The 27,015-nt window shown below is 41.9% G+C and overlaps 3 protein-coding genes across 13 annotated transcripts in view; 2 read left to right on the top strand and 1 right to left on the bottom strand.

The window, feature by feature from the left end:
* The window catches only part of MYLK3 (myosin light chain kinase 3), a 56,320-nt gene extending 55,878 nt beyond the window's left edge, over positions 1-442 (top strand). For all 8 annotated transcript variants that reach the window (XM_015126075.3, XM_015126076.3, XM_015126077.3 and 5 more), the window contains one exon: positions 37-442. In XM_015126075.3, coding sequence (XP_014981561.2) covers positions 37-96 — 60 coding nt within the window. In that variant the 3' untranslated portion in view covers positions 97-442. The remainder of the gene's footprint in view (positions 1-36) is intronic.
* Positions 443-8,219: 7,777 nt separating this feature from the next.
* Positions 8,220-17,443, bottom strand: ORC6 (origin recognition complex subunit 6). Of its 2 annotated transcripts, none has more exons than XM_015126046.3 (7): positions 17,305-17,443; positions 14,881-15,010; positions 13,489-13,652; positions 12,856-12,945; positions 11,203-11,315; positions 10,718-10,786; positions 8,220-9,039 (listed from the first exon to the last, which is right to left on the bottom strand). In XM_015126046.3, the coding sequence occupies exons 2-7, from the start codon at positions 14,926-14,928 to the stop codon at positions 8,912-8,914; spliced, it is 612 nt and encodes a 203-aa protein (XP_014981532.1). In that variant the 5' UTR covers positions 14,929-15,010; positions 17,305-17,443; the 3' UTR covers positions 8,220-8,911.
* Positions 16,478-27,015, top strand: part of VPS35 (VPS35 retromer complex component) — a 32,044-nt gene continuing 21,506 nt past the window's right edge. Inside the window, exons 1-5 of one of the 3 annotated variants that reach the window (XM_015126074.3) lie at positions 16,478-16,672; positions 23,381-23,479; positions 24,817-24,913; positions 25,811-25,934; positions 26,433-26,615. In XM_015126074.3, the coding sequence (XP_014981560.1) occupies positions 23,465-23,479; positions 24,817-24,913; positions 25,811-25,934; positions 26,433-26,615 (419 nt within the window). In that variant the 5' untranslated portion in view covers positions 16,478-16,672; positions 23,381-23,464. Of the gene's footprint in view, positions 16,673-16,808; positions 16,878-23,380; positions 23,480-24,816; positions 25,260-25,790; positions 25,935-26,432; positions 26,616-27,015 lie in introns of those variants that run through there. The other 2 variants (XM_015126073.3, XM_077987192.1) reach the window with 2 other exon arrangements.

Genomic DNA, 27,015 nt, shown 5'->3' with positions numbered 1-27,015 from the left:
ATGCTTTTTCTTTTCTTTTATTCTCTTTGCCTCAAGAAACATTTCTATGTGGTGACTGCTGCCAACAGGTTAAGGAAATTTCCGACTTCTCCCTAACCTTCAACTCTGCTGCTCCAGTGGGTCCAGAAATTACTGAGGCCAGTGGTGAAGTGAAGAGATGACTCGAAAATTTAAATAATTTGGCTTTTTGGTATTATTGATTCCACTTATTTTGTAAAAATGGTTATGGCTGCTGCCTTCCTTGTGGATGAAAAGTGGCTGTAAAGAAGCTTCCTAAGAACGTTTTTTTTCTGCCTTGTAAGATCACTACGTGTGAAATGCTCTGTGTACCTTTCAAATATACCTACTTTTGGTGGTAAGTGTAGGGATGCTTTAGGTGGGTACTTTGCATATGTCGAATTTAAATTCTAAACTCACACTGATTAAATAACTCAGTAGACTACTTTGCAGGGGCCATGTTATTCGTATTATCTCCTCCAGTACAAAGAATTCCTAGAATTTTGATTTGCTCAGGTATGAGCTGACATTTTATTGTACTACCCCATTCTTGTGTCAAGCCATGTGGATTTAGGACAGTGATCTTCAAACTTGCTTTAACTTATGCTCCCTCTTGAGAATCAGCATCACTTGAAATGTCAAAATATGTCAACTCTCATAGCCAAATCGGAGCAGTGATCATTTTGAATGTGTTTTTTAAATCTCCACACACCTGCACCTCTCTGGTAATTCTGCCCTGTCCTAACCCCTCTGTCTTAGTTACAAATTTCTGGTCTTGTAAGTCTGGAAGCTGATAGGCCATTTATGAAAGAGATAAGAATGTAATGAGGTTCAGCTTTCTGAGAAAACACAGAAATGATACATCCTGAGACATCAAGGAAAGCGGCTCTTCTGCTGCCTCAGGCTGTAGCACGCTCGATGTTGTCACTCTACACGTACACTTCCTATATACATGTACAGTTGACCCTTGAACAGGGTTTGAACTGCACGGTCGACTTATACGTGGATTTTCTTCTGCCTTTGCCACCCCTGGGACAGCAACACCATGCTCTCCTCTTCATCCCACTCCGCAGCTTCCTCAACAGGAAGATGACGAAGATGAACACCTTTATGATGATTCACTTAATGAATAGTAAATATATGTTCTCCTCCTTATGATTTTAATAACTTTTCTCTAGCTTACTTTATTGTAAGAATACAGTATATAAGCCGGGTGCGGTGGCTCATACCCATAATCCCAGCACTTTGGGAGGCAGGCAGATCACTTGAGGTCAGGAGTTCGAGACCAGCCTGGCCAACACAGTGAAACCCCGTCTCTACTAAAAATACAAAAGTTACTGGGGCGTGGTGGCAGATGCCTATAATGTCGGCTACTCCAGAGGCTGAGGCAGGAGAATTGCTTGAACCCGGGAGGTGGAGTTTGCAGTGAGCCAAGATTGTACCACTGCACTCCAGCCTGGGCAACAGAGCAAGACTCCATCTCAAAAAAAAAAAAAAAAAAAAAGACAGTATATGTATATATACACACACATGTACATGTGTATGTATGGGTGTTAATTGACTGTTTATATGATTGATAGGGCTTCCAGTCAACAGTAGGCTATTAGTAGTTAAGTTTTTGGGGAGACAAAAGTTATACCCAGATTTTCAACTGCAAGGGGGTAGGGCACTCCTAACCCTCACATTGTTCAAGGGTCCACTGTACATTTAAACACTTTTCTGTATGCATTAGAGTAGCCCTGTGATCCCTTCACTGAAATCACACTGTTCTCAACATGGCAAGCAACTAACACTTTTTTTTTTTTTTTTGAGACAGGGTCTCACTGTGTTGCCCAGGCTGGAGTGCAGTGGCGTGATCTTGGCTCACTGCAGCCTCTGCCTCCTGGGCTCAGGCGATCACGAATAGCTGGGACTATAGGTGCCCACTGCTACACCCAGCTAATTTTTGTATTTTTAGTGGAGACAGGGTTTTGCCATGTTGCACAACCTGGTCTTGAGGTCAAGCGATCCACCTGCCTCAGCCTCCCAAAGTGCTGGGATTATAGGTGTGAGCCGCCACACCCAGCTTCAACTAACACATTTACAAACTTGTACATATGTATATTTAGATACTTTACCAACTTGCAAAATGGTTAAAAGGAGTACTTTGTTATTTAAAAATACACAATCTTTTAAATTTCCTTACTTCTACATGATTTTTGTGCTATTCCCATTTTTTTTCTCGGGTGAGCAGCTTTAGTTTTTTATTTTATTTTTTTGAGAGAGTCTTCCTCTGTCACCTAGGCTGGAGTGCACTAGTATGTTCTTGGCTCACTGCAACCTCTGCCTCCCAGGTTCAAGTGATCTTGTGCCTCAGCCTTCCAAGTAGCTGGGATTACAGGCATGTGCTGCCACGCCCAGCTAATTTTCGTTTTTTGTTTTTTTTTTTTTTTTGAGGCAGAGTCTCGCTCTGTTGCCCAGGCTGGAGTGCAGTGGCTGGATCTCAGCTCACTGCAAGCTCCGCCTCCCGGGTTCACGCCATTCTCCTGCCTCAGCCTCCCGAGTAGCTGGGACTACAGGCGCCTGCCACCTCGCCTGGCTAGTTTTTTGTATTTTTTTAGTAGAGACGGGGTTTCACCATGTTAGCCAGGATGGTCTCGATCTCCTGACCTCGTGATCTGCCCATCTCGGCCTCCCAAAGTGCTGGGATTACAGGCTTGAGCCACCGCGCCCGGCCCTAATTTTCGTATTTTTAGTAGAGATGGGGTTTTGCCATGTTGGCCAGGCTGGTCTTGAACTCCTGACCTCAGGTGATCCACCTGTCTTGGCCTCCCAAAGAGCTGGGAATATAGGCGTGAGCCACTGTGCTTAGCCTCAGGTGAGCAGCTTTAGTCAATGTTGTGAATTTTAGATTTTAATTAGACATGCAACAGTTTCACCACCTTTCAGGATTTTTGTTCCAAAACAGAGGCTCTTCTTTTTTGATGGAGAGGTAGGCAGGTGGAGAGGTTATCCTGCTGCTGCAGTTCTCAGGTTGTTAAGTTTCCTCTGGAAGGCTAACCCTCGTTGGGAACAGTTTCAGTATCAGCAAGTGTAGGCCTGCTCCAAGTTGGTCAGCTGAAGAATGAACATCAGAAGACACAGCTGCTGGAAGTTGTCCTTTGATGAGACAGTGACAGTGATTTGGTAAAATGTCTTATTTTTTAAATGTCAGTTATCTTTCCTTAAAAGGTTTTTTGAGGGCAGCCTCCAGAAGGAGCTAGAGTGTGTATTTTGTAGTTCTATTGTGGTTCATACCCTCCTTTGGACTTAAGATTCTGGAGAATGCTAGAATCATCTCCCCAGAAAAAGGTAGTTAATTACCATATCTAGAGCAGCACTGCCCAACAAAAATATAGTACAGGCTATACACATAATTAAAACATTTCTAGTAGCTTCTCTAACAAAACTCATTGAAAATCAATTTTAATAATTTATATGTTAGTGTATCAAAAATATTTCAATACATAATCAAGATAAAATTGAGATATTTTACCAGCTACTAGGAGGCTAGGGCCAGAGAATCGCTTGAATCCAGAAGGTGGAGGTTGCAGTGAGCCAAGAATCCGCCATTGAACTCCAGCCTGGGCAATAAGAGCAAAACTCTGTCTCAAAAAAAAGAGATTTTTATTCTTTTTCTCATACTAAGTCTCCAAAATCTGGTATACTTTACACTTAAAAACACATGTCAAGGCTGGGCATGCTCACATCTGTAATCCCAGCACTTTGGGAGGCCAAGGTGGGCAGATTGCTTGAGGCCAAGAGTTCGAGACCAGCCTGGCCAACATGGTAAAACCCCATCTCTAAAAATACAAAAATTAGCTGGGCTCTACTTGGGAGGCTAAGGCACAAGAATCACTTAAACAGGAGGCAGGGGTTGCAGTGAGCTGAGATCACACTACTGCACTCCAGCCTGGGTGGCAAAGCAAAACTTTGTCCCCACCCCCCACCCCCCCCACACAAAAAATCTTGTCAATTCAGATGCTAGGTTTTCATCAGACGTACTTAATCTGTATTTAGATTTCGTTTTTTTTTTTTTTTTTTTTTTTTGAGACGGAGTCTCGCTGTGTCTCCCAGGCTGGAGTGCAGTGGCGTGATCTCGGCTCACTGCAAGCTCCGCCTCCCGGGTTCACGCCATTCTCCCGCCTCAGCCTCCCAAGTAGCTGAGACTACAGGCGCCCGCCACCACGCCCGGCTAGTTTTTTGTATTTTTAGTAGAGACGGGGTTTCACCATGTTAGCCAGGATAGTCTTGATCTCCTGACCTTGTGATCCACCCGCCTCGGCCTCCCAAAGTGCTGGGATTACAGGCTTGAGCCACCGCGCCCGGCCTGTATTTAGATTTCTTAAAACTTACTGTGGAAAAATGTATTTACATACTCAAGTTGTTTGAAATATAACTCACAGTTTTCCAATAACTGAAGTATCCACTTTTACCTGTATTAAAATCAAATAAAATTAGAAATTCAGTTCTGCAGTTGCACTAGCCACATTTTAAGTGTTTAATAGCCACATGTGGTTAGTGGCATTTATATTGGACAGGGCAGATCTAGAAAGAATCCTGTATCTATCAATTTTAATTTTTTTCCCTTTATGCTGTTATTCCTTACCTAGAGAAACAATTTCCCTCCAAAGTTCCTTTGAGGGGTCTGTTTAGGCCAGGCCCACACAAGTGAGCTATGTGGATTTTAGCATCCCTGATTTGAAATTTGAGGTTTTATGAAGCTTGAGTTTTTCTGGATTTTAGTACTTTGCTAGTATGTACTTAGCTCAAATATTTAATTGCAACTGTGTTGGGTCAACTATTTCTAATGGGACTTTTCCATGTGCATGTACAGTCACTGGAAACTGCTGGGCAGAGAAACTCGAAAAGGTAGTTGGGGCCCCCTCTTTTCACCTGTCAGATTGGTGAAGAATTGGTGAGGGTGTGGGGAAAATGGCATTCTCCCACTTTTGATGGATATGTATCCAAATAAAAGTCATGCCCATGCTTTCTTTCATCCAGTAATTTTATTTCTAGAAATTTATCCCTCTGTACTTGAACAATTGTATAGAGATTTATGCAAAATGATGTTTACTATAGCACAGTTGCTAATGGCCCAGTAGAAACAACCAACACATGCCTATTAGTTTGGTTTTAGTTAAATGAATTTTGCCATATCCATATAGTGGAATACCTCACAGCTGTTATAGATATATCTAGATATACTGAAAGCCATTTTTTCTTAAAAAAATTATAGAATGTATATATGGTATCATCCCATTTGTGAAGAGACATATGCTTATATGTGCATTAAAAAATTGTAGGATATGCAAGAAACTTAACAGTGGAATGTGAAAAGTGGGTGATTGGAAGAGGTGGAATTCCACTTTTCATTTATCTTTCTGAACCTTTTGAATCTTTTTTTTTTTTTTTTTTTTTTTTACAATAAGCACGTATTCCTTTTTTTTTTTTTCAAGATGGAGTCTTGCTCTGTTGCCAGGCTGGAGTGCAGTGGCGCAATCTCTGCTCACTGCAACATCCGCCTCCTGAGTTCAAGCGATTTTCCTGCCTCAGTCTCCCGAGTAGCTGGGTCTATAGGCATGCGCCACCACGCCCAGCTAATTTTTGTATTTTTAGTAGAGACAGGCTTTCACCATGCTGGCCAGGATGGTCTTGATCTCTTGACCTCGTGATCTGCCCACCTCGGCCTCCCAAAGTGCTAGGATTACAGGTGTGAGCCACTGTGCCTGGCCCGCATGTATTACTTTTATAATTAAAAATTCACAACTCAATGTCAAGTGTGAACCTTGTGTTGACCCTGATTTGAGCAAACAATAAAAAGATATTTTTGAGACATTTAGATTATGAATTTCACATTTGATGATAGAGTTACTATTAATTTTGTGAGATGTGATATTGGCAATGTGGTTAAATGACTTCAGAGAAAAAGGAAGGTATAGTTAAGCAAGTATGGCAACATCTAATAATTTGGGTCTAGGTGATGTGTATGGGTTTCATTATACTGTCCTCTTTACTGTTGTATTTGAAAACATGACAAAAAAACCTTTTAAATCAGTTAAACCATGAAGAACTGTTAAAGAAGTGAGCTTCCAAAAAGTGTTTATAACAGTACTGAAACACATGAATTCACTAACTAGTAAGCATCTATATTAGTCAGGGTTCTCTAGATGGACAGGAGATATATATACACACACATATATGTGTATATACATATATATATGTATATACATATATATGTATATAAAGAGGAGTTTATTAAGTATTAACTTACATGATCACAAGGTCCCACAATAGGCTGTCTGCAAGCTGAGGAGCAAGGAGAGCCAGTCCGAGTTCCAAAACTGAGGAACTTGAAGTCTGATGTTTGAAAGCAGGAAGCATCCAGCATAGGACAAAGATGTAGGCTGGGAGCTAGAAATCTAAATCTTGGCACCAAATAACAAATTACATAGCTTCTGTTTTTTTGAGATAGTCTCGTCTGTCACCCAGCCTGGAGTGCTGTGGCACGATTTCGGCTCACTGCAACCTCCACCTCCCGGGTTCAAGCAATTCTTGTGCCTCAGCCTCCTGCATAGCTAGGACTACAGGCACAAGCCACAACACCTGGCTAATTTTTTGTATTTTTAGTAGAGACAGGGTTTCGCCATATTGCCCAGGATGGTCTTGAACTCCTGAGCTCAGGCAATCTGCCTGCCTCAGCCTCCCAAAGTGCACTTCACAAATACAATAATAACTTTAATCCTCACAAGGCAGGTATTTCTACTTTAGCTATTGTTATTCTTTTTTTTTTTTTAAGCGATGGGGTCTCCCTATATTGCCCAGGCTGGAGTGCAGTGGCTATTCACAGGTATGATCATAGCATACTACAGACTTAAACTCTTTGGCTCAAGTGATCCTCCTGCCTTGGCCCCTGAGTAGCTGTGACTGTAGGTGCACACCACTGTGCCCAGCTTTTCTATTTTATAAATAGGAAAACTTAGGCTCAGTGAGATTTTGGGCTTTTGTTAGGGGAGAAGTAGCAGAGCCAGAATTTAAACCCAAGTGTGTGTGATTCCAAAGCTCATGTTTATTCCCCAATACCACAGGCCTTGCCAGACATGCTTATGTTGGGATCATTTGATTGTGGTATTTCTTTAGCCTTAGTCTGCTAAAGTTCTAAAACTAAAAAGGGTAGGGGGGAAAAAAGAGACATCACCTTTAGTCATTCTAGATCTATGTAGCAGGTATTCATTACTTGTAGCAGAAAAAAGGCAACCATTATTATTACTGATGCCATTCTAAGTAGATTTTAAACATTTGGATGTAATCCCTTTATCATGGAAATATTTAATTATATCATATATTCTTTTTTTTTTTTTTTTTTTTTTTTTTTTTTGAGACGGAGTCTTGCTCTGTCACCCAGGCTGGAGTGCAGTGGCCGGATCTCAGCTCACTGCAAGCTCCGCCTCCCAGGTTTACGCCGTTCTCCTGCCTCAGCCTCCCGAGTAGCTGGGACTACAGGCGCCCGCCACCTCGCCCGGCTAGTTTTTTTGTATTTTTTAGTAGAGACGGGGTTTCACCGTGTTAGCCGGGATCGTCTCTCGATCTCCTGGCCTCGTGATCCGCCCGTCTCGGCCTCCCAAAGTGCTGGGATTACAGGCTTGAGCCACCGCGCCCGGCCTAATTATATCATATATTCTTAATTTTAGTTAAAATCATGTCTGGCATGATGCCTTTAGCAACTTCTTACCATCCATGAAACGGTCCTCTTCCATAGTCTTAAAACAAGTAGTATTTACTAAGTTTACATTTTTCAATATGTAGACATTAAAAAAGAAAAACTTGATTTTTTAAAAAGGTGCTAATGTTTAATTCATTATGAGACCTCCATATGTGAGATTCTTTCTCTATTCTAATATTTTCTAAATGCTTACTCATAGCAGGTACTGTGCTAAATGCTTTATATGTATTGGCTCAGAAACTCCTCCATATTATCTATGAGGTGGTACCATTTCTATTCCTACTTTATAGATGAGGCATAAAAAAGTTAATTAATTTGCTAAAGGTTTCACAGGTGATAAGTGGCTGAGCAGGGTTTTAAAGTCTGATCTGAGTTTGTGGTCTGGCGGGCAGTGTGGCTCAGTGGACAGGAACCTGATAGAGGAGACATAGCTTTGAGCATAAGAAGGATTCCCCCAAACTGATGACAAGTACAACTTGAATGCATATACAAATAACATTTATTAAGTTAGGCTGTACAATAAATACCTTGCACAAAACCTGAAGTAAAAATCTGTAAGATGTCTTTCAGACTGAGTTTTATATTCTGAATAAGACAAGGGACTGCCATTTATTTAAAACAAAGCAAAATGACTCCAATTCCATTTATTTATTTATTTATTTTGAGATAAGTCTCGCTCTGTCATCCAGGCTAGAGTGTGGTGGTGCGATCTCGGCTCACTGCAACCTCCGCCTCCCAGGTTCAAGTGATGCTCCTGTCTCAGCCTACTGAGGAGCTGGGATTACAGGCACGTACCACCATACCTGGCTACTTTTTATATTTTTAGTAGAGACGGGATTTCACCACGTTGGCCAGGTTGGTCTCGAGCTCCACCCACCTCGGCCTCCCGAAGTGCTGGAATTACAGGCATGAGCCACTGCACCCGGCCTCCAATTCCATTTTGTAGGAGAGCGCATGAGGCTATACCAATCAGGCGCTGTGGCTGGTCTAATGCCCACACCAGGGACCAGCCCACTGCCCAGACTTAGCCTCCGGGTAGGCTGCTTTGCTATTAAGGCAATAGTCTTAGGATCCTTGTTATAAAAGTTTAAACAAAATCCCAAAGCTCTCAAGTCTTCCTGGAGGTGGCAATGTACTATCAGTTTGGAATGCATACCAGTCTGGAAGCTGAAATTACTCTGCTGTAGCCTTTTGAGCATTGGCAGCATTTTCCAAAATTTTTCTTTTCCATTCTTCATAATCCTGTGTCAGATCTTCATCTTTCTGTGGTTTATGTGGCATCTCCTCTACCTTCTTCATTTCTGACAGAAAATCATCAAAAGCAATTTCAAAATTCTTATGCTTAGAAATGAAATTTAAAAAAAGGTAAACCTGTTTAAATTGTCTAAAATAGAAAAGAAGACACTGAAATGAAGTGGAGAAACAGCAGTTATCACTTTTTTTGAGATGGGGTCTTGTAATGTTGCTCAGGCTGCACTCAAACTCCTAGGTTCAAATGATCCTCCCACCTCCACCTCCTGAGTAACTGGGACCATGGCTGGGACTATAGGCTCACACTACCACACCTAGCTTAGCTATCACTTTTTTCTCTCCCTTACACTCCAAGCATTCCAAGACATCTAACAATAGCTAACGTCTATCAAGCACTTAACTGGTGCTTGAGAGGCACTGAACCAAGTACTTTAAATGGCATTATTTCCTTTAACCCCTACTACACTCCATAATAGGCGATAATATTAATCACATTTTATAGATCAGGAAACTGAGGCTCACAGAAATTACAGACTTTCTTAGAATCCCATAGCCAGTGGCAGGGCATAATGGCTCATGCCTGCAATCCTAGCACTTTGGGAGGCAAAGGGGGCCGATCACTTGAGCCCAGGAGTTCAAGACCAGCCTGGACAACATAGTTGAGATCCCATCTCTACCAAAAATACAAAAATTAGCCAGTTGTGGTCGCACATGCCTGTAGTCCGAGCTATGCAGGAGGGTGAGGTGGGAGGATGGTTTGAGCTCAGGAGGCGGAGGCTGCAGTGAGCTGAGACCGTGCCACTGCACTCTAGCATGGGTGAGAGAACCAGGCCATGCCTCAAAAAAAAAAACAAAAAAAAAAACCAAAAAACAAACAGACAAAAAATCACATAGCTGGTAGGTGATATTAAAACAATAATGCGCCGGACGCGGTGGCTCACGCCTGTAATCCCAGCACTTTGGGAGGCCAAGGCGGGCGGATCACGAGGTCAGGAGATCGAGACCATCCTGGCTAACACAGTGAAACCTCGTCTCTACTGAAAAACACAAAAAATTAGCCGGGCGTGGTGGCGGGCGCCTGTAGTCCCGGCTACTCGAGAGGCAGAGGCAGGAGAATGGCGTGAACCCGGAAGGCGGAGCTTGCAGTGAGCCGAGATCGCACCACTGCACTGCGGCCTGCGCGACAGAGCGAGACTCCGTCTCAAAAAAACAATAATGCAGCCATTTGCCTGAGATTGTCTTTGTAGCTAAAGCTCTTATAAGCAACCTGGAACTTAACTTGGAAACTTTTTTTTTTTTTTTTTTTTGTGGGGGGAAAAGAACCTCTGAAAGACAAAAATAATCCCCAGCCAATCACAACCAACCAACCAACCAGCTGACTGGCTGTACAACTAGAGACTTCCCATCAGACCATGCCCAGGTAAGACAAACACCTAGCTGTAGCTGCCCAGGCTGGTCTCGCACTCTTGGGCTCAAGCAATCCTCCCGCCTCAGCCTCCCAAAGTGCTGGGATTACAGGAATAAGCCACTGTGCCAGACCAGACATATTCTTAATTACCCAATACTGATGTTACTTCCATTATTGATTGCTTGGAAAACTGGTCTTATCAAATGATTCACAGTCAGAATTTACTTAAAACTGGACTCCTGTCAGGCAACCTGCTAGAGCAGCACTAGGCTGTTCACTGCATAAAATGTCAATGTCAGTACCGTGTTAGTAAAACTTACCCTTGGCTGGGGCTTCAACCACTATCTTCTTTTTCTTCCGTGGTGGGGCAGCTAAATCTCCAGGTTCTCCTTTAAGAAGTGTTATTAAGGTTAATTTTTCTCCTGTCCTCAATTTCAGTATTTGGGCATGTTTTGGATCACAAATAAAATTAGACACCTTAACTGATCAAATATGAGAAGGAGAAGACAAATGATCTTAGACTTCTCTTTTCTTTGGCTTCTCTTGTCAGACTTGTGAATCATTTCTATCCTGGCTTATGTATCTACAGGCTGGTATTTAACATGGGAACACGTTAATAAAGAATCTATTTTCCAGGCATAGATTCATAGAGTCATAGGTTAGAAACATCAATAAAAACATACCTGGTCCACATGTAATACAGAATTTAGGAAGCAGCCAGTTTACACATTTGAAAATATTTGACTTTTACAAACAAAAGTACTACATTTTCAAATGACACATTCTTGAACTACAGAATACTTACTGTCGATCTGCTGTCCAATCTTCTCTAGTTGTTTACACAGTCGATCAAATATAGCTTTTTTTACACCGGATGTGGCTACCATTTTGTTTTTATCCACTTTCAGCTTTAGAATCCTACAAAACAATTTCATAAGTTGCTTTTCTCAAAACCTGTACAGTTTTCTTCTCTGAGCAACCAGATAATCAACTTATTTTCTTTTTGACCATGCTTTAAGAGCCTCTAGTTTTTTCCTTCATTCCAAACATGTTATTATCTGTGCTAAGTTGTTTAGTTGTTTATTGGACTGAGAGTTAAAATGCACATGGGATCTGTTTTATAACAAAAGGAGTACATAAAAGACATTTGCTGTAGTGTTTTGTGACTTTTAGAACTCTTTAGTAAATCTCAGATTAATTTAATGAATGACAATCATAGGACTTTTGAATGTTCCACTCGTTTTAACTCACAGGATATTTATATTTATATTACAGGAATGTAACAACCCCACCCCACCCTGAAAATAAACTCTCCTAGTAACACTCCACAGCAACCACTAATTACAAACACAAAATAAGCTTTTTCTTCAGGATAATAGACCTGTCAAGACCTTTTCTTACTCAGCATAATATGGTTTCAAAAGTAGGGTTGACTAGTCTCACTGTTTTCTACAATAACAGCTACATTCCCTCTTTATATGCACATACTTTTGTTGAATTGAAAAGATGTTTTCTACAAATGCCAATTAATACTCCTAGGTATGTAGCTAATAGAGCCAAGCATACCAAAATTAGTGAGTAGGTAGTGAGAAATCCATTCTTTAAGGGCCAACTACATTTTGTTTTCTAAGGAGTTTTCTGGCAAGATAAAAACAAGACAATTTTAGACAAAGATATCAACTATTACTAATATTTCCAAGGTAACATTTCAGTATACACATAGATAACCCACAATTCTAAGATTCAGATGTGAGAATTTATCACTAAAATATGTTATAAATTCCTTGAAGAACAGTTGTAGCCAGTGCTTTTTTTTTTTTTTTTTAGAGACAGGGTGTTGCTGTGTTGCCTAGGCTGCAGTGTAGTAGCATGACCACAGTTCACTATAACCAAGAACTCCTAGGCTCCAGTGAGAATTCAGCCTCAGCCTCCTGAGTAGCTGAGAAGCCAGGACTAGAGGCATGCGTTGACACCCAGCTATTTTTTTTTTTTCCTTAAGAGATTCGGGTCTCACTATGTTGTCTAGGCTAGTCTTGAACTCCTTGCCTCAAGCAGTCCTCCTGCCTCCACCTCCCAAAGTGTTGGGATTCCAGGCAGGAGCCACCATGCCTGGCCCAGCCAGTACTTTTAAAAATATACGAGCAGAAAATCACATATGAAGATTGTTTTAATGATATCTCTTTTATAAGAGATATCATCTCTTATAAAAGGCAGGCTGAAATCAGAATTCCCAGCATATGTATACAGCTGCTATTTGGCTGGTGGAATTCTGACCACACTAGTTCCAAGTTGTTAGCTACATTATGGGATAAACTAGGAATATGGTCACTTGGCCACTATTCCTAATATTATTTCTAGGGGAAAAGATGCTCTGAATTGATATCAACTAAATTAGAAGTATTCCTTGGGGATGAAAAACCAACTTGTAAATTGGTAACTTTACTGATAAAATACTTACTTGCATGCTGAAAGCAGTGCAGCAGAAGTGAAAAGTGGCCTGGATAAGTCAAGATCTACTTGCTGTGTCTGGGGAAGACTGGACTCATAGCTAAAGGAGAAGTTATTGCAGAATTATCTGTTAGAAAATATTATTTGAAAAGAGACTGAAAGTGCAAACCAGAACTTACAAGCTTTTAAAACGGATGAGATATGTGTGCTGTCACTTAACATGAGTTATTTTTTTAAGACTGAAAATTAACCAGAATAGGACAACAGATAATTTGTATCTATCAGTATAAATTTTCTGGTGCGCCCCACTCCCCACCCCCCACCAGGAAGTCTTGCTTTGTCATCCAGGCTGGAGTGCAGTGATGCATTCTCGGCTTACTGCAACCTCCACCTCCTGGGTTCAAGCAATTCTCCTGTCACAGCCTCCCGAGTAGCTGGGATTACAGGTGCATGACACCATGCCCAGCTAATTTTTGTATTTTTAGTAGAAAGGGGGTTTCATCACGTTGGCCAGGCTGGTCTTGAACTCCTGACCACATGATCCACCCTACTCGGCCTCCCAAAGTGCTGGGATTACAGGTGTGAGCCACCACACCCCGCCTATTGGTATACATTTTCAATTAAGGTTCTTTATGCCCCATACCTTTTTAGTATCTTTGAAGCCATATTCACTGCTTCTGTACAGCTAAACTGTACAGCTAGGTCTCTTATTCCAATATTTGAATTCAGGCCCAGTAAACACTCAAACGATTTAAGACAGCTCTGATATGTCTTCTTGTTCAAACCAGAAAGTTTAATTAAATAAGCCTGTGAAAGGAAACACACATACACAAATCATAAAAACTTTACATTCTATATATTAGTACCCTTAAACACTTGTTTAATAAGCAGTATAACTTTTCAAAGTTAATTTTGTGGCAAACCTTAATACCTAAAGGTTTAGCTTCATTTAGTAAAAAAATTGGTAATTATGTCAGGCTGAGGAAGTACTGCTTTCAAAGAGTTCAAACTATACAAAAGCAGGCAGTCATGCATATGCACAGATGATTTAAAATTATAACACAATACTAACATAGTCAAACAGGCAGTAAAAAACCACAGGAAACACATATATGGTTACTTGTGTTTATACAAAGGTGCTAACTGTTATTTATTGGGAAAAGGAAGGAGAGAAGTACTGGGAGTGGAGTAGGGACGGGATGGGGCGGCGGTGTGTGTGTGTGTGTGTGTGTGTGTGTGTGTGTGTGAAAGAGGAAAAGGAAAGTAGGAAAAGAAACAGGAGGCTCCACTGTGGGAAACCAGCTCTGTCTGGGAGACTTGAGTAAAGTTTCAATGTAACAATAAGACAGGGTCATGTAAGACAAATAGTTTACCAGAAGAGTACTACAGGAAAAAACAAGGTATTGCATTTTCAAAGCCACAAATCATTGAAGTGAAGAGTCTGTTAAGTGAATACTGTAGCTTGAGGCCAGGATTCAAGAGAGGCTGGAGGGTTTGATGGTCATCAACAAAGCTTTGTTTTTAATATTACCATTTAATGAGTGTAACATTATGACACAGGTACCGTGTTAACGGTGTTATGTACGTTTAATCCTCCTCACAATAATCCAGCGAAATTGGATTTTATCTTCACTTTATGGATGACAACTGGAGGCTAACAGAACTAGCTAGTGTGGAGATTTGACCTCAACACGCAACTCCTCCTGACCCCAAAGCTTGTTCTCTCAAACACTGTGACATTGGAAGAAAAGCACAGGGGTTTGGACGTGCTTTAAAACGAGGGTAATGCTAGCAGCAATGTGGAAGACGGCCTCCAGCCGAGAAAGAGGTGGTCAGGGAAAACAGTGATGAGTAAAGAAAACATGGCAAAATTTTTTTCCAAAGCAAAATGATTCTACAGTATTTCCAGAATAACATACAAGAATAGCCAGACCAATCTAAAACAAGGGATTTTACTGGGGTTTAGTTCAACCAAAAGTTAAAAGAGCTTCACTGTTACACTGGATTATTCAGACATTCGGTGGGACCTACTTACCCTGTCCAAGGGACACTTCATCCAGGAAGCTGCAAGGTCCAGGCACATGACTGCACTGCTGGTCTCCGTGGTGCGCGCAGAGAGGCCGACACACTTCACCCGGGACAGACGCAAGTACTCCTCTGCTTTCCTGGTTAAAAGGGCAGTGTGTTTGCTACAACTTATTCAGAAGTTTGCTCAACACGTTGGTAAACAATGAATACAGCCTGGTTAGCTTCACACTAAACCTAACTCCTGTGGCACGTTTATCTGGGGCTGGGAATGAAGGTCATACCTCTGGGGAGAGGAAGACAGAACCAGCACTGACTCCGAACATCACTGTGCTCAAATGCTTTCAGGCAAAAGGAAGTTAAATTTCGACAAAAAAATAACCCTTCTTTCCTCCTTCCATTACTGGAACAAGCATGAACTATCACAGAGGCAGGCAGGTTAGACCAGGGTTCCTCCTTTCCTCCTATTCCTTTAAATCAGTAGTTCTTAAACTTAATTGTAGGCGAGAATCACCTTGGGGGCTTGTGAAAACAAATTACTGGGTCCCAGGCCGAGTTACTAATCAGTAGGCTTGAGGTGGGACCGAAGAATTTGTATTTCTAACAAGAGACAAGATGATATGGCTGTTGCTGGCCCAGGAACCACATTTTGAGAACCACTGTTCTAAACGACTACCGAGTCTTGCAGGCGTGTCTTCAAATCTTTTAAGTGCTCTATTCCTTGCCTTCCCTCGCCTGACTGCTCCACGTTTTAGCTACAATGGCTTTATTTCGAACCCCGGATCCCGCTTCCCATCTCAAGGCTTTTGCAGGAGCTGTCGTCCCTGCCTGGGCAGCTCTTGCCATATCTTTCCTCGCCTAGCACCTGCCATCAATCCGGCCTCAGCGGGAACAGCGCCCGCTTTTCCGAGTTTTTGTTGTTTTGTTAAAGGCAGCCGCTAGGCCGCGCTCCACCCCACGCCCAGTGGTTCTGGCACACGGCCCGGTTAAGGTCCTCGCCCTTATAGACAACGGAGTCTGCGCCACGTTGTCGGGTTCCCTGCTGTAAACCCGACTGCAGTAGGCGTTGGCGGAATGAGCGGCAAATTCTCCCTGGCTCATTTTTCTACCACCGTGCTACCCGCGGACAGGGCTGGCTGTTCCCAGGGACGTTTGCCATCACCGTTTGCTATCGCCCTTCTTGCCATCTCATTCAAGCTTACGGCCGGGAAGTTTCTCTTGAAGTAGGCCCTAAACCCCGCGCGGCCCCAGCGCTCCCCGTCACTTCCGCGCCGCCCGACGCCTGGGAAGGGCGCCGGCCTCGCCTGAGGGCCCAGGGCCGCGAGGCGGGAGCCCAGCCCTGGTCTTGCGCGGCCGAACTCACCTCAGCATGTCGGGCTCGGCAAGACCCAGGCGCCGGGCTAGGCGCCCGATCAGCTCCGACCCCATAGCGCCGGGACTAAAGCGAACAACTCGGGCAAAAGCCGCGGGGCAATGAAACCCGCGCGCAAAGGCTGCACCAGCCAGTGAGAGCCAGGCCCCACCCCCGGCTCATGTGGATTGGTTGGGACAGGACATTGAGACCGTCCCACAAGCCAATCAGGGTCTTCCTTTCGCGCATGCGCATCACTAGCCCACTCGCCAAGGCAGATATGGTGAGTGTGGACTTGTAGGCTTTCCCTCCTTCCATTCCTTTCTTCTTGACAAACTCATCACACACTGCCTTTCCCTCCTGTTGTCTCCTGTCTGCCGCCGGGGGATCCCCACTGCGCTGCACCCACCGCCCACTCTCACACGCTGTGGTGAGATTGGCTGGCGCCCAGGTCCGTCCATCTAGCGTTAAGTGGCCGGGGCCAATAAGCACGCGAGACTTCGGTTCCTAGAAGTAGGCCAATCAATGAGCAGCCTGTAGGGCCCGGGGGTGGGGCTAGAGAGGGCGGGGCTTGGAGGGGCCGCAGCGTCACATGACCGCGGGAGGCTCCGCGCGGGGTGGGTGCTCCTTGCTGCAGGCTGTGGGGAGTCGCCATGGTGAGTGTTGAGGGGGCAGTAGCACCCTAGCCGACCCTCCTTGTAGTCCCTGCTCTCTCCCACCGCCCCGGACCCTAGCGAGTGGAGAAGAGGCCCCAAAGACCGTTCGGGACTAAGACCAGCCCGATTTGGCCTGCGGGATAGGGGACAGGAGGAGAAAGGCCGCGGGCAGGCTGATCCGGGCCGGGGTGGGCGGCGGCTCCTGGCTGCGGCCGTTGCTGAGAGACGGGGCGGCCTCTCTGTGGGGGTGACTTGGCCTGTAGGCTTTGGGGTCCATGAAGGCCTGCGGCCTCCTGTAAGTGGAATCGGCCGCCTGCCCGCCACGAGGGGACCCGTAGTCCAAGGTCTGAGCATCTGGCCCCCTGGGCGCGCGGAGGCCCTGAGATCGGAGTTGGCGCCAGGACCCGCCCAGATGTTGCGTTTCTACCTTTGTGCCTAGTTGTGCTCGGCCGTCCTCACGCCCTCCTGGAGGGGTCGCAGTGGTTCCTTGGCTTTTCTTGGCCTCATACCCGCCTTCGGCTGCAGTGTTTGTCAGCGAGTTCTGGGGACCTGCTTACATGAATTTCCTGGAAGGAATCAGGCTGTCTTCTAATCCTGACGGTCGGAAAGGAGACTGATTGTTTCCTTTAGCATTTGTGCGTTGGGCGCACCTTGGCTCTTTTGTCTCTCGGTTGATGAAATCCAAGTATTTGACTTGCTGGAAGCAGTCCTTCTCCTTAGGGCCCGTCTATGACGGCAGCAAATCGTGGTGTGGCTGTTGGCCGGTAAACTTGAACTTCCTCAAAATGTGAATCTTTCTGTCTGGTTCCCACAGAGGCAAGTTGTCACTTGCATTTTATTAGCGTTTGACATAGCCTGCACTGTGCAAATAAATTTTTTGAGTATATACTGTATGTCCGCTTTAATTATCTTACTCACTCTGTGTAGACAGGCTTCTGTAAATCTGTAAGCCTGGAAACAGATTTCACTTTAACTGTCTTAGTGCCGGAAAGGATTAAGTGTTTTACAAATACTATTTTCATATAACATTGCCTTACAAGGTGATTTTTGTCTGTTTCTCAGAATATTTGCAATTGGGAATTGAAACAAGACCGGCGCAAAATTTAACTTTAGGATTTGTGTGTTTCCCAGCGTTTATGGATTGACATTTATATTGTTTTGTAATGGAAAACACTTAATTGAGGTTGTATTACGCACTCCGATTCTTTGTTGGGTGAACCAGTTGGGAGCAATCAGCCAGACACACAATCTTGTCCTCATGAATTTTACTGGGAAAGGAAACTTGAGTATTCGTTCTTTCACAGTCACTGTCTATAATTTAGGCAGGTCGTTTAGTCTTCTTGGTGTCGCACTTTTGCATCCGAAAGAAAGTGTTGGCCCCTTTGGCCCTTCCAAGCCCTAAACTTCTAGAATCCACTTCAATTCATCAAACATCTTGTGTGCCTTTAGTGTCACGGACTGTGGCACTGGGTTCCAATGTCGAACTTAAGAGGCTACTGTGGGAGATAAGCTTGTAGAACTTAACTGTAATACAGTGTGTGGATTGCTTTACTAACATTGTCAACTCAGTGCTTTGGGGTCATGGAGGGATAGTTTTGCCTGGGGATTTTGGGAGGAACTACAGGAAGTAACGTGAACTGAGACTATAAAGAGGGTGGACAGAAATTCTCCAGGTGGAAAGAAAAGGTATTGCTAATAGATGAAGCCAGAATGTTCAGTGTGCTCCATCAAAGGATTCTTGGGGATATGTATTGGAAATGAAGTTAGAGCCATTTGGTGTTCAAATTACATTTTGAAGTTCTTATGCCCTCATCATCCTTATTTCTCTCTACTTCAGTTGTCAATGTATGCCCTGTCATTTTTAAAATAGTTCTTTCATTAACATGATATTCTGTATCTTTGTTTGAAGAGATGAGTGTTACATTTGGTTTACCTTGTACTGTCAGATTACATCTACAGCATATGAGCAGGGAGATTGAACCACAATAGGTTTCTGACGTAAGTGGAGATAATTATTTGTATCTAAACTGAATAATAATTGTAGCACTTATTAAGTGCTTATTACTAAGTAGTAGGCACGTTTTGAGCTTTGGTTTCATTTGTTCTTCATAACAGTGGTGGGGGTGCTCTCATCTCTGTTTCATAGAAGAGGAAACAAAAGCACATTGTTTGAATGGAGAGTAGTTTTCCAAGTGATCAGTTCATGATGACCTTTGCTTTGCTCTGCACCTTATAACTGTAGTCTTGAGAGGGCTGTTTGTGGGTCTCAAGCTAAAATGGGCCTAATCACAAATGTTAATTTGATCCCCATTCTGTAGGGTTTCCATTTTCTTCTGATCCGTGTATCTGCGAAGTACAGTCATTTACAAATGGAAAACTGCTTTAATGATTGAGGAAACATTGGTTAATTGACTTGTGTTTAATGATAGCGTGTTCATATTATAATTGTTAAGGCTCTATGTGACCCTTCCTAGGAAGGCATCAAGAATAGCCCTTAGAATAGCTGTTGCTAGCATAACTACACTGTTTTATGAGTAATATATAAAAATAGACTGCATTACTATAGCTTTATGTCTTCATTTGTAGCTTACTTTGTAATAAGTCATTCTGTAATCTTCAACATTTTGTATTTACATTTCTATTTTAAGCCCAGTTGAGACAAAATAGAAGAATTTTCCTAAAATTGCATTCCTTTGTTTGTACATCTCTAAATCTTTCTAGTCATTCTATACAAATGTTTTTGTAACTGTTTGTAACCCTTTGTAGCCACAGTTTCATTTGCTATGTAATAAAAATTATCGTACACAACAGCCAAAAGATGGAAACAACCTACATGTCAATTGATAAGCAAAATGTAGTATGTGTGTGTATATATATATATATATAGATATATAATGAAATATTTCGTTTTTAAAAGGAGGGAAATTCTGATACATACTGCAACATGGATGAACATTGAAGATATTATAATCAGTGAAATAAGTGAGACATAAAAGGAAAAATATTGTGTGATTTCACTTATATGAAGTATATAGAGTAGTCAAACTCAGAGAAAAGAAGGTAGGATTGCCTGGGGGATCGGAATGGGAGTTTAATGGCTACAGTTTCCATTTGCATTTGTAAAGATAAAAAGTTTTAGAGATAGATGGTGGTAACTGTATTAATGTGGATGTACTTAACTTAGTGCCACCGAACTGCACATTTAAATGTGGTTAAAATGGTAAATTTTCCGTACATTTTACCACTATAGTAAGTCATTTTTAATTAAAATATCCAGATGTATCTTAAAGAAAAATAAAAAAAATTCAGATGTATCACTGTTTATCTCTAAATGGATCAGTTGAACTTAATGAAATCCATTGATTCAAATTATTATTAAATCTATTGCATCCAGAGGTAAGGAGCCAAAATATTCCAAATGATGGCCTGGTTTCACTAAAGTTCAGAGAAGACTAGCCCATGATGAGTAGTAAATTTCATTAAGTCAGAATCTTTAAATGCTGGTGGTCATCCTTGCCTCTGAAACTAGCATTTTATGGTAATAGTTCTGCTGGGATAAATTCATGTTCCCTTTTTTTTTTTTTTTTGAGACGGAGTCTCGCTCTGTCGCCCAGGCTGGAGTGCAGTGGTGCGATCTCGGCTCACTGCAAGCTCCGCCTCCCGGGTTCACGCCATTCTCCTGCCTCAGCCTCCCGAGTAGCTGGGACTACAGGCGCCCACAACCGCGCCCGGCTAATTTTTTGTATTTTTAGTAGAGACGGGGTTTCACCGTGGTCTCGATCTCCTGACCTTGTGATCCGCCCGTCTCGGCCTCCCAAAGTGCTGGGATTACAGGCGTGAGCCACCGCGCCTGGCCATTCATGTTCCCTTTAAGTGAAGTTTAAAAGATACCTAACTTTTTCTTTGAAATTTTTTTTTTTTTTTTTTTTTTGAGACGGAGTCTCGCTCTGTCGCCCAGGCTGGAGTGCAGTGGCCGGATCTCAGCTCACTGCAAGCTCCGCCTCCCGGGTTTGCACCATTCTCCTGCCTCAGCCTCCCAAGTAGCTGGGACCACAGGCGCCCGCCACTTCGCCCGGCTATTTTTTGTATTTTTTAGTAGAGACGGGGTTTCACCGTGTTAGCCAGGATGGTCTCGATCTCCTGACCTCGTGATCCGCCGTGATCCGCCCGTCTTGGCCTCCCAAAGTGCTGGGATTACAGGCTTGAGCCACTGCGCCCGGCATTTCTTTGAAATTTGTTTAGCCGGGCGCGGTGGCTCAAGCCTGTAATCCCAGCACTTTGGGAGGCTGAGACGGGCGGATCACGAGGTCAGGAGATCGAGACCATCCTGGCTAACACGGTGAAACCCCGTCTCTACTAAAAAATACAGAAAAAGTAGCCGGGCGAGGTGGCGGGCGCCTGTAGTCCCAGCTACTCCGGAGGCTGAGGCTGGAGAATGGCATGAACCTGGGAGGTGGAGCTTGCAGTGAGCTGAGATCCGGCCACTGCACTCCAGCCTGGGCGACAGAGCGAGACTCCGTCTCAAAAAAAAAAAAGAAATTTGTTTGTGCTTCTGAGGAAGAGTGCTTGCAGCAGAGCTCAGTTTACTAGAGTTAGTCATGGGAAAAAAAGGGGAGATGCATGGCATTGCTCATTATTCAGTTAATATTTTTCTCTTTCCAAAATTAGAACAAGAGAAAGTTTTCAATTTTTATAAAAAACTATGCTAGTTCAGACGTGGGTTTTATGTGACTCACGTTTCTTTGTTAATCTCAAAATGAAATGTTGTTTTACTTTTCTTAGTTAATGAAACAGACTAGATTTTACTTGCAGGTTGATGTGTAAGTCCTTGCCTTCCACCTCTTCAACTCATTGTGTGAGAGGCATTTTGTCTTTAGTCATTGTTTTAAAAAATAAAAGTGAAATGACATAACGTAAAATTAATGATTTTAAAGTGAACAATTTAGTGTGCTCACAATACTGTACAATCACCACCTTTGGCTTTAAAACATTTTCCCCACCCCCAAAAGAAACCCAGTACCCATTAAGCGATTATTCCTCTCAGCCTCCCTCCTGGTAATCAGCAGTCTACTTTCTGTTCCTGTACAGAATATTTCATTTAAGAGGAATCATACAACATATGGCTTTTTGTGTCTCGCTTCTTTCATTTAGCATGATGTTTTCTAGGTTTGTTCATGTAGCAATACTTCATTCCTTTTTATGTTTGAATAATATTCTGTAATTGTATATATGTACCACAATTTGTTTATTCATCCATTAATTATTCAGTCATTTTTTTGTTAAATATCTAAACATTCTAAAACCAGTGTATTCATTTATGCAGTGAACATTTATGGAGCACCCATTATGTGTCAAGCAGTGTGTTGGGTCGCAAGGATGTAAAAATGACCATCATTTATAATGATAATGTGATGCATGCTGTGGTGGAGATGTAAACCGTGTTTATATGACTTGAAGAAGTGGTTAATTCTTCTTGACAGGGAGATTGAATTCATTTTGCAAGCAGACTTTTGCTGATGGGAAAGAAAAGAGTGTCTAGACATATTTTGTCCACTGTAGCTGTAGATCAGTACATTTGAAATGATGTAAGCTATTTGAGGGCAGTGCTCTTTATTGTTTTCTACTGTAAGTCACTAACAATTTCGGCTATTTTATTTCTAGGCTGTTTAGTCTTGTTATATATTGCCAAGGAGGGGCTGGTCAGTGTTCTTGTAAACTAGTTCCTTAGTCTGTCTAAGAATAGACTGAAATGCAGATGATAAGTAGTCTAGGGGAAAAGAGAGGCTTTAGAGACTGGTTTCAGCTATACCTATCACAAGATTTCGATTGGTCAGATGGCTTTGTCTGGGTTTGATTCAGAGTGTGTTAGCAGAACACAGCCATGAACTACCACCGCAAGTTTCTTTGATGTCAGCCTACTACAAGAATGTTGAGTCAGTTTCTGAGAGAGAGGCAATTCTCTGTACACATACTGTTCTCCTTTGTCAGTCTTACTCTGTTAACTTCAGTGGTGGGGCATGGCTCTGTGTGCAGCAGCTGTTAATTGGTAAATGGGCCAGGCGCGGTGGCTCATGCCTATAATCCCAGAACTTTGGGAGGTTGAGGCAGGCGGATCACGAGGTCAGGAGATCGAGACCATCCTGGCTAACACGGTGAAACCCCATCTCTACTAAAAATAAAAAAGAAATTAGCCGGGCATGGTGGTGGCCGCCTGTAGTCCTAGCTACTCGGGAGGCTGAGGCAAGAGAATGGCTTGAACCTGGGAGGTGGAGCTTGCAGTGAGGCAAGATCGCACCACTGCACTCCAGCCTGGGCACAGAGCGAGACTCTGTCTCAAAAAAAAAAAAACAAAAAACAAAATAATTGGTAAATGGGTCTGAGGTATAGAGCTGGATTGATGCTTTTGTGACAGTCTTGGAGAAGGACTATGGCTAGAACTATAGAAATAACATATTTACTAGAAGAATGTGCTCGAGACCTCAGTGGAATTTTTTATTTTTCAGCCTACAACACAGCAGTCCCCTCAGGATGAGCAGGAAAAGCTCTTGGATGAAGCCATACAGGCTGTAAAGGTCCAGTCATTCCAAATGAAGAGATGCCTGGTAAGAATGGAAATGTGGGAGGCACGGTTGCAGTTCGTGTGTTCCTAAGGAAGCATGTGCAGTGTTTTCTAGAGTTAGGTGGCACCACTGTTTCTGGCAAATCTAATCTTCACTGTCCACCAGCATTTATCTTCAGTCTCATCTTCCTCAAGCACTGTGTGGAGCAATTTCAACAAAGAGGCCTGTTTACTCACATGTATATTTTTGGTTTGGGATTGTCTGTCTTCCCTACTAGAATACATGCTTATAAGAGCAAGAGGCTTTTCCTTTTATTTACGCATTACTGTAATATTACCACACCAGTGTCTGACCAGAATTACTAGCCTCCTTGGTTCTATACCTCGGACCTGAGGAGTACTTAACATATAACAGGTACTCTGTAAATGTTTGTTGAATGAATGAATTTAAATGCTTTGCATTTGAATTATTCAGCTTTTTTTCTAAATAACTTGAAAACTTTAATTTCTTTCCTGAATATATTTATTATAGAAGATAGCTTAAAAATTATACTTAACACTTATTTATATATTTTCATATTCTAAAAGATAAAGTAAGAGATAATCTGTGTAGATACTGTAGATTCTCTGGATTAAAAGATAAGGAATTGAGCCAAATTGGTTGGTACTTCAAGCTATAAATTACTGTGATGAAGATGCTGCTGTCTTACCTTTGTAAAATGTCTTACTATGTTTTCCAAAGCACAGTAATATGCTCTTGTATCTTTTATTGGTTTCATTCCCAACAAGTTGGGAATGAAAAATAAATGTCTTGGAACGGAGAAGATGGTTTTGCTATTGCTTGTTTCTTCCTCTTCCTGGGTATGGATAGTGTTTCCTCTGTCTCACTGAATTGCTTGCATTTCTGAGTTAAGTGGAACATATGGGCATTGTGAGGGTTTGAAATATGTAAGAAGAAAGCAAACTTACATGAATAGTTATTTCAGACAGCTCTGAAGAGTCTTTAACCCATGACAAAGCCATGTCAGGATAGTATCTTCCTTCGCCTGAATCCGTATGCCAGTTCTTTTAATTGCAGGTAAAATGTGATGAATGGAGCTAGTTTCCTAGTCTCTATAGATTGAAAAGATTAACATTCTATCAAGAAGCTTGCTGTCTTAGCTATGTGAACTCTACTAGGTATCATGGATCTTTTTCTTTTTCAGTAGGGACGGCAAAGTGAACTGATCTAAGTTGATTTTTTTATGTGATTAAAAATCATTTAAGTGCTGTATACTTTTAAAACTATGTAACAAGTCCTTGATGTAAGGAGTTTGTACAACCAAGATAAATGTTTATTTAAATTAAGCATTCTCATCTATTCTCTTGGTATTTCTGTAGGACAAAAACAAGCTTATGGATGCTCTAAAACATGCTTCTAATATGCTTGGTGAACTCCGGACTTCTATGTTATCACCAAAGAGCTACTATGAACTTTGTATCTTTTGAATGTTGAAGACATTTGGACCATACCTTTTTCTTGATAAGGATAATTTTGTTTGTTCTTTATGAAGTTTGTCTGGAGTTACTTCCTTATCTGAGTCACATGGCACTCCTCCATGCAGATGTGCTAAGTGAGGAAAACACTTGGAGAGTACTCCTTTCCTATGCCTCAATGTCTTTAAGTGTGTTGTCGGTGCATCTCAATTTTCAGACCCTTCATGAGGATATTCAGGCTATGACGCAGTTGATTCTTTAATACTTAGATATTATTACGCAGCAGCCTCAAATGGACAGGAATTTTAATCATTTGCCATTTCAAAACCCATTAACAGTCTTGACAGGTAACCGTTATATTTACTGCTTTGCTTCACCACACATGCTTTAAAACCCTTATTTTATTTTATTTTTTTTTTGAGACGGAGTCTCACTCTGTCACCCAGGGCTGGAGTGCAGTGGCCGGATCTCAGCTCACTGCAAGCTCCACCTCCCAGGTTTACACCATTCTCCTGCCTCAGCCTCCGGAGTAGCTGGGACTACAGGCGCCCGCCACCTCGCCCAGCTAGTTGTTTTGTATTTTTTAGTAGAGGCGGGTTTCACTGCGTTAGCCAGGATGGTTTTGATCTCCTGACCTTGTGATCCGCCCGTCTCGGCCTCCCAAAGTGCTGGGATTACAGGCTTGAGCCACCGCGCCCGGCCAAAACCCTTATTTTAAAGTAAGAAAAGCCCAACTAAAATTCTGCCTTCACTTGAACACTCTCTTAAAAGACTAAAACTTAAGATACCTGCCCAGTAGTTAATAATGACTCCACCAAGTTTCAATGACTCCACCAAGTTTCAAAGTTTTGCTTAGGTTGACTTATCTTTATTTTTAGTCCTTAATCATAATTAAAAGATATGGCCATTTCTGATGAACTGCACTACTTGGAGGTCTACCTGACAGATGAGTTTGCTAAAGGAAGGAAAGTGGCAGATCTCTATGAACTTGTACAGTATGCTGGAAACATTATCCCAAGGCTGTAAGTAATAACAAATCAGAGGACTTTTGTGTCTGTATTTCCCACTTTATGTTATGTCCTTTATGATTATCAGCTTAAGAAAAAGTTTTAAGGGTAATTTCTTAACAAATAGAGATTAACATTTTGGTAGATACTCTCTTACTTGTTTTTAGAGTAACTAGATTTACGTTTTATGTAGATATTTGAGGAATTTTAGAAATAGAAAAAATGTACATGCTTGCTATTTTGTTTAATGTCTTGACTGTTAGAAAAATTAATATAATTGTTCTCTTCCTAATATGTTTAAAGGTAATATCTATGTTGTGTATGTACAGTATAAGTGTGTGTGTGTATGTATTTTTAGAGATCAGTGGTTATATTTTAAATCAGATATTTTCCTTGTCATGCAGGAGAAAACAACATGGTTCCTATCTTTAATATTTTGTTCAGTGTGTTTGGAAATAAGTTCTTGATTTCAATATTTTATTTATAATCAGCATTTCTTCATACTTCTCCTAGTTACCTTTTGATCACAGTTGGAGTTGTATATGTCAAGTCATTTCCTCAGTCCAGGAAGGATATTTTGAAAGATTTGGTAGAAATGTGCCGTGGTGTGCAGCATCCCTTGAGGGGTCTGTTTCTTCGAAATTACCTTCTTCAGTGTACCAGAAACATCTTACCTGATGAAGGAGAGCCAACAGAGTAAGTGACTTACTTTCTTGATTTTGTTGCAGCATTTTTTTTCATTGTAGAATGTATAAAAGCGTGGAAACATGTACAGAAAGTAGGTATGAATAATTCTTCCACCCAGTCAGCCATTTAGGTAGCATTTGTATAGAGATTTTCTTTGTAATATAGAACTCCTCAGTATATGTAGCATGCTCTACAATGTCCTCTTATGCAAATTTTATCTTTGGATTTTTAGGACCTGCTTTTTTCAGTTAATGTAATTGAGCATTTTTGCACTACATTAAATATTCTTTGAAAATACAATTTTTTTTAAGAGGGTTATATTTGGAAATTAAATTTGTAATGAAATAATAAAGTGTGAGCCCGCTGGATTTCATAATTTTTCCTTTAATGTCTATCAGTTTTTATAATT

Source organism: Macaca mulatta, chromosome 20, assembly GCF_049350105.2.
Source record: "Macaca mulatta isolate MMU2019108-1 chromosome 20, T2T-MMU8v2.0, whole genome shotgun sequence".
NCBI lineage: Eukaryota > Metazoa > Chordata > Mammalia > Primates > Cercopithecidae > Macaca > Macaca mulatta.
This window is presented reverse-complemented; position numbering and strand designations above follow the sequence as displayed.

Excerpts from the sequence above, each read along its gene's own strand:
- ORC6 (XM_015126046.3), bottom strand. The coding sequence starts at position 14,928 with ATGTGCCTGGACCTTGCAGCTTCCTGGATGAAGTGTCCCTTGGACAGG. Across the intron at positions 13,653-14,880 it reads TGAAGTGTCCCTTGGACAGG|GCTTATTTAATTAAACTTTC; the intron begins GTAAGTAGGTCC and ends TTCCTTTCACAG. Across the intron at positions 9,040-10,717 it reads GGTTGAAGCCCCAGCCAAGG|AAATGAAGAAGGTAGAGGAG; the intron begins GTAAGTTTTACT and ends ATTTTCTGTCAG.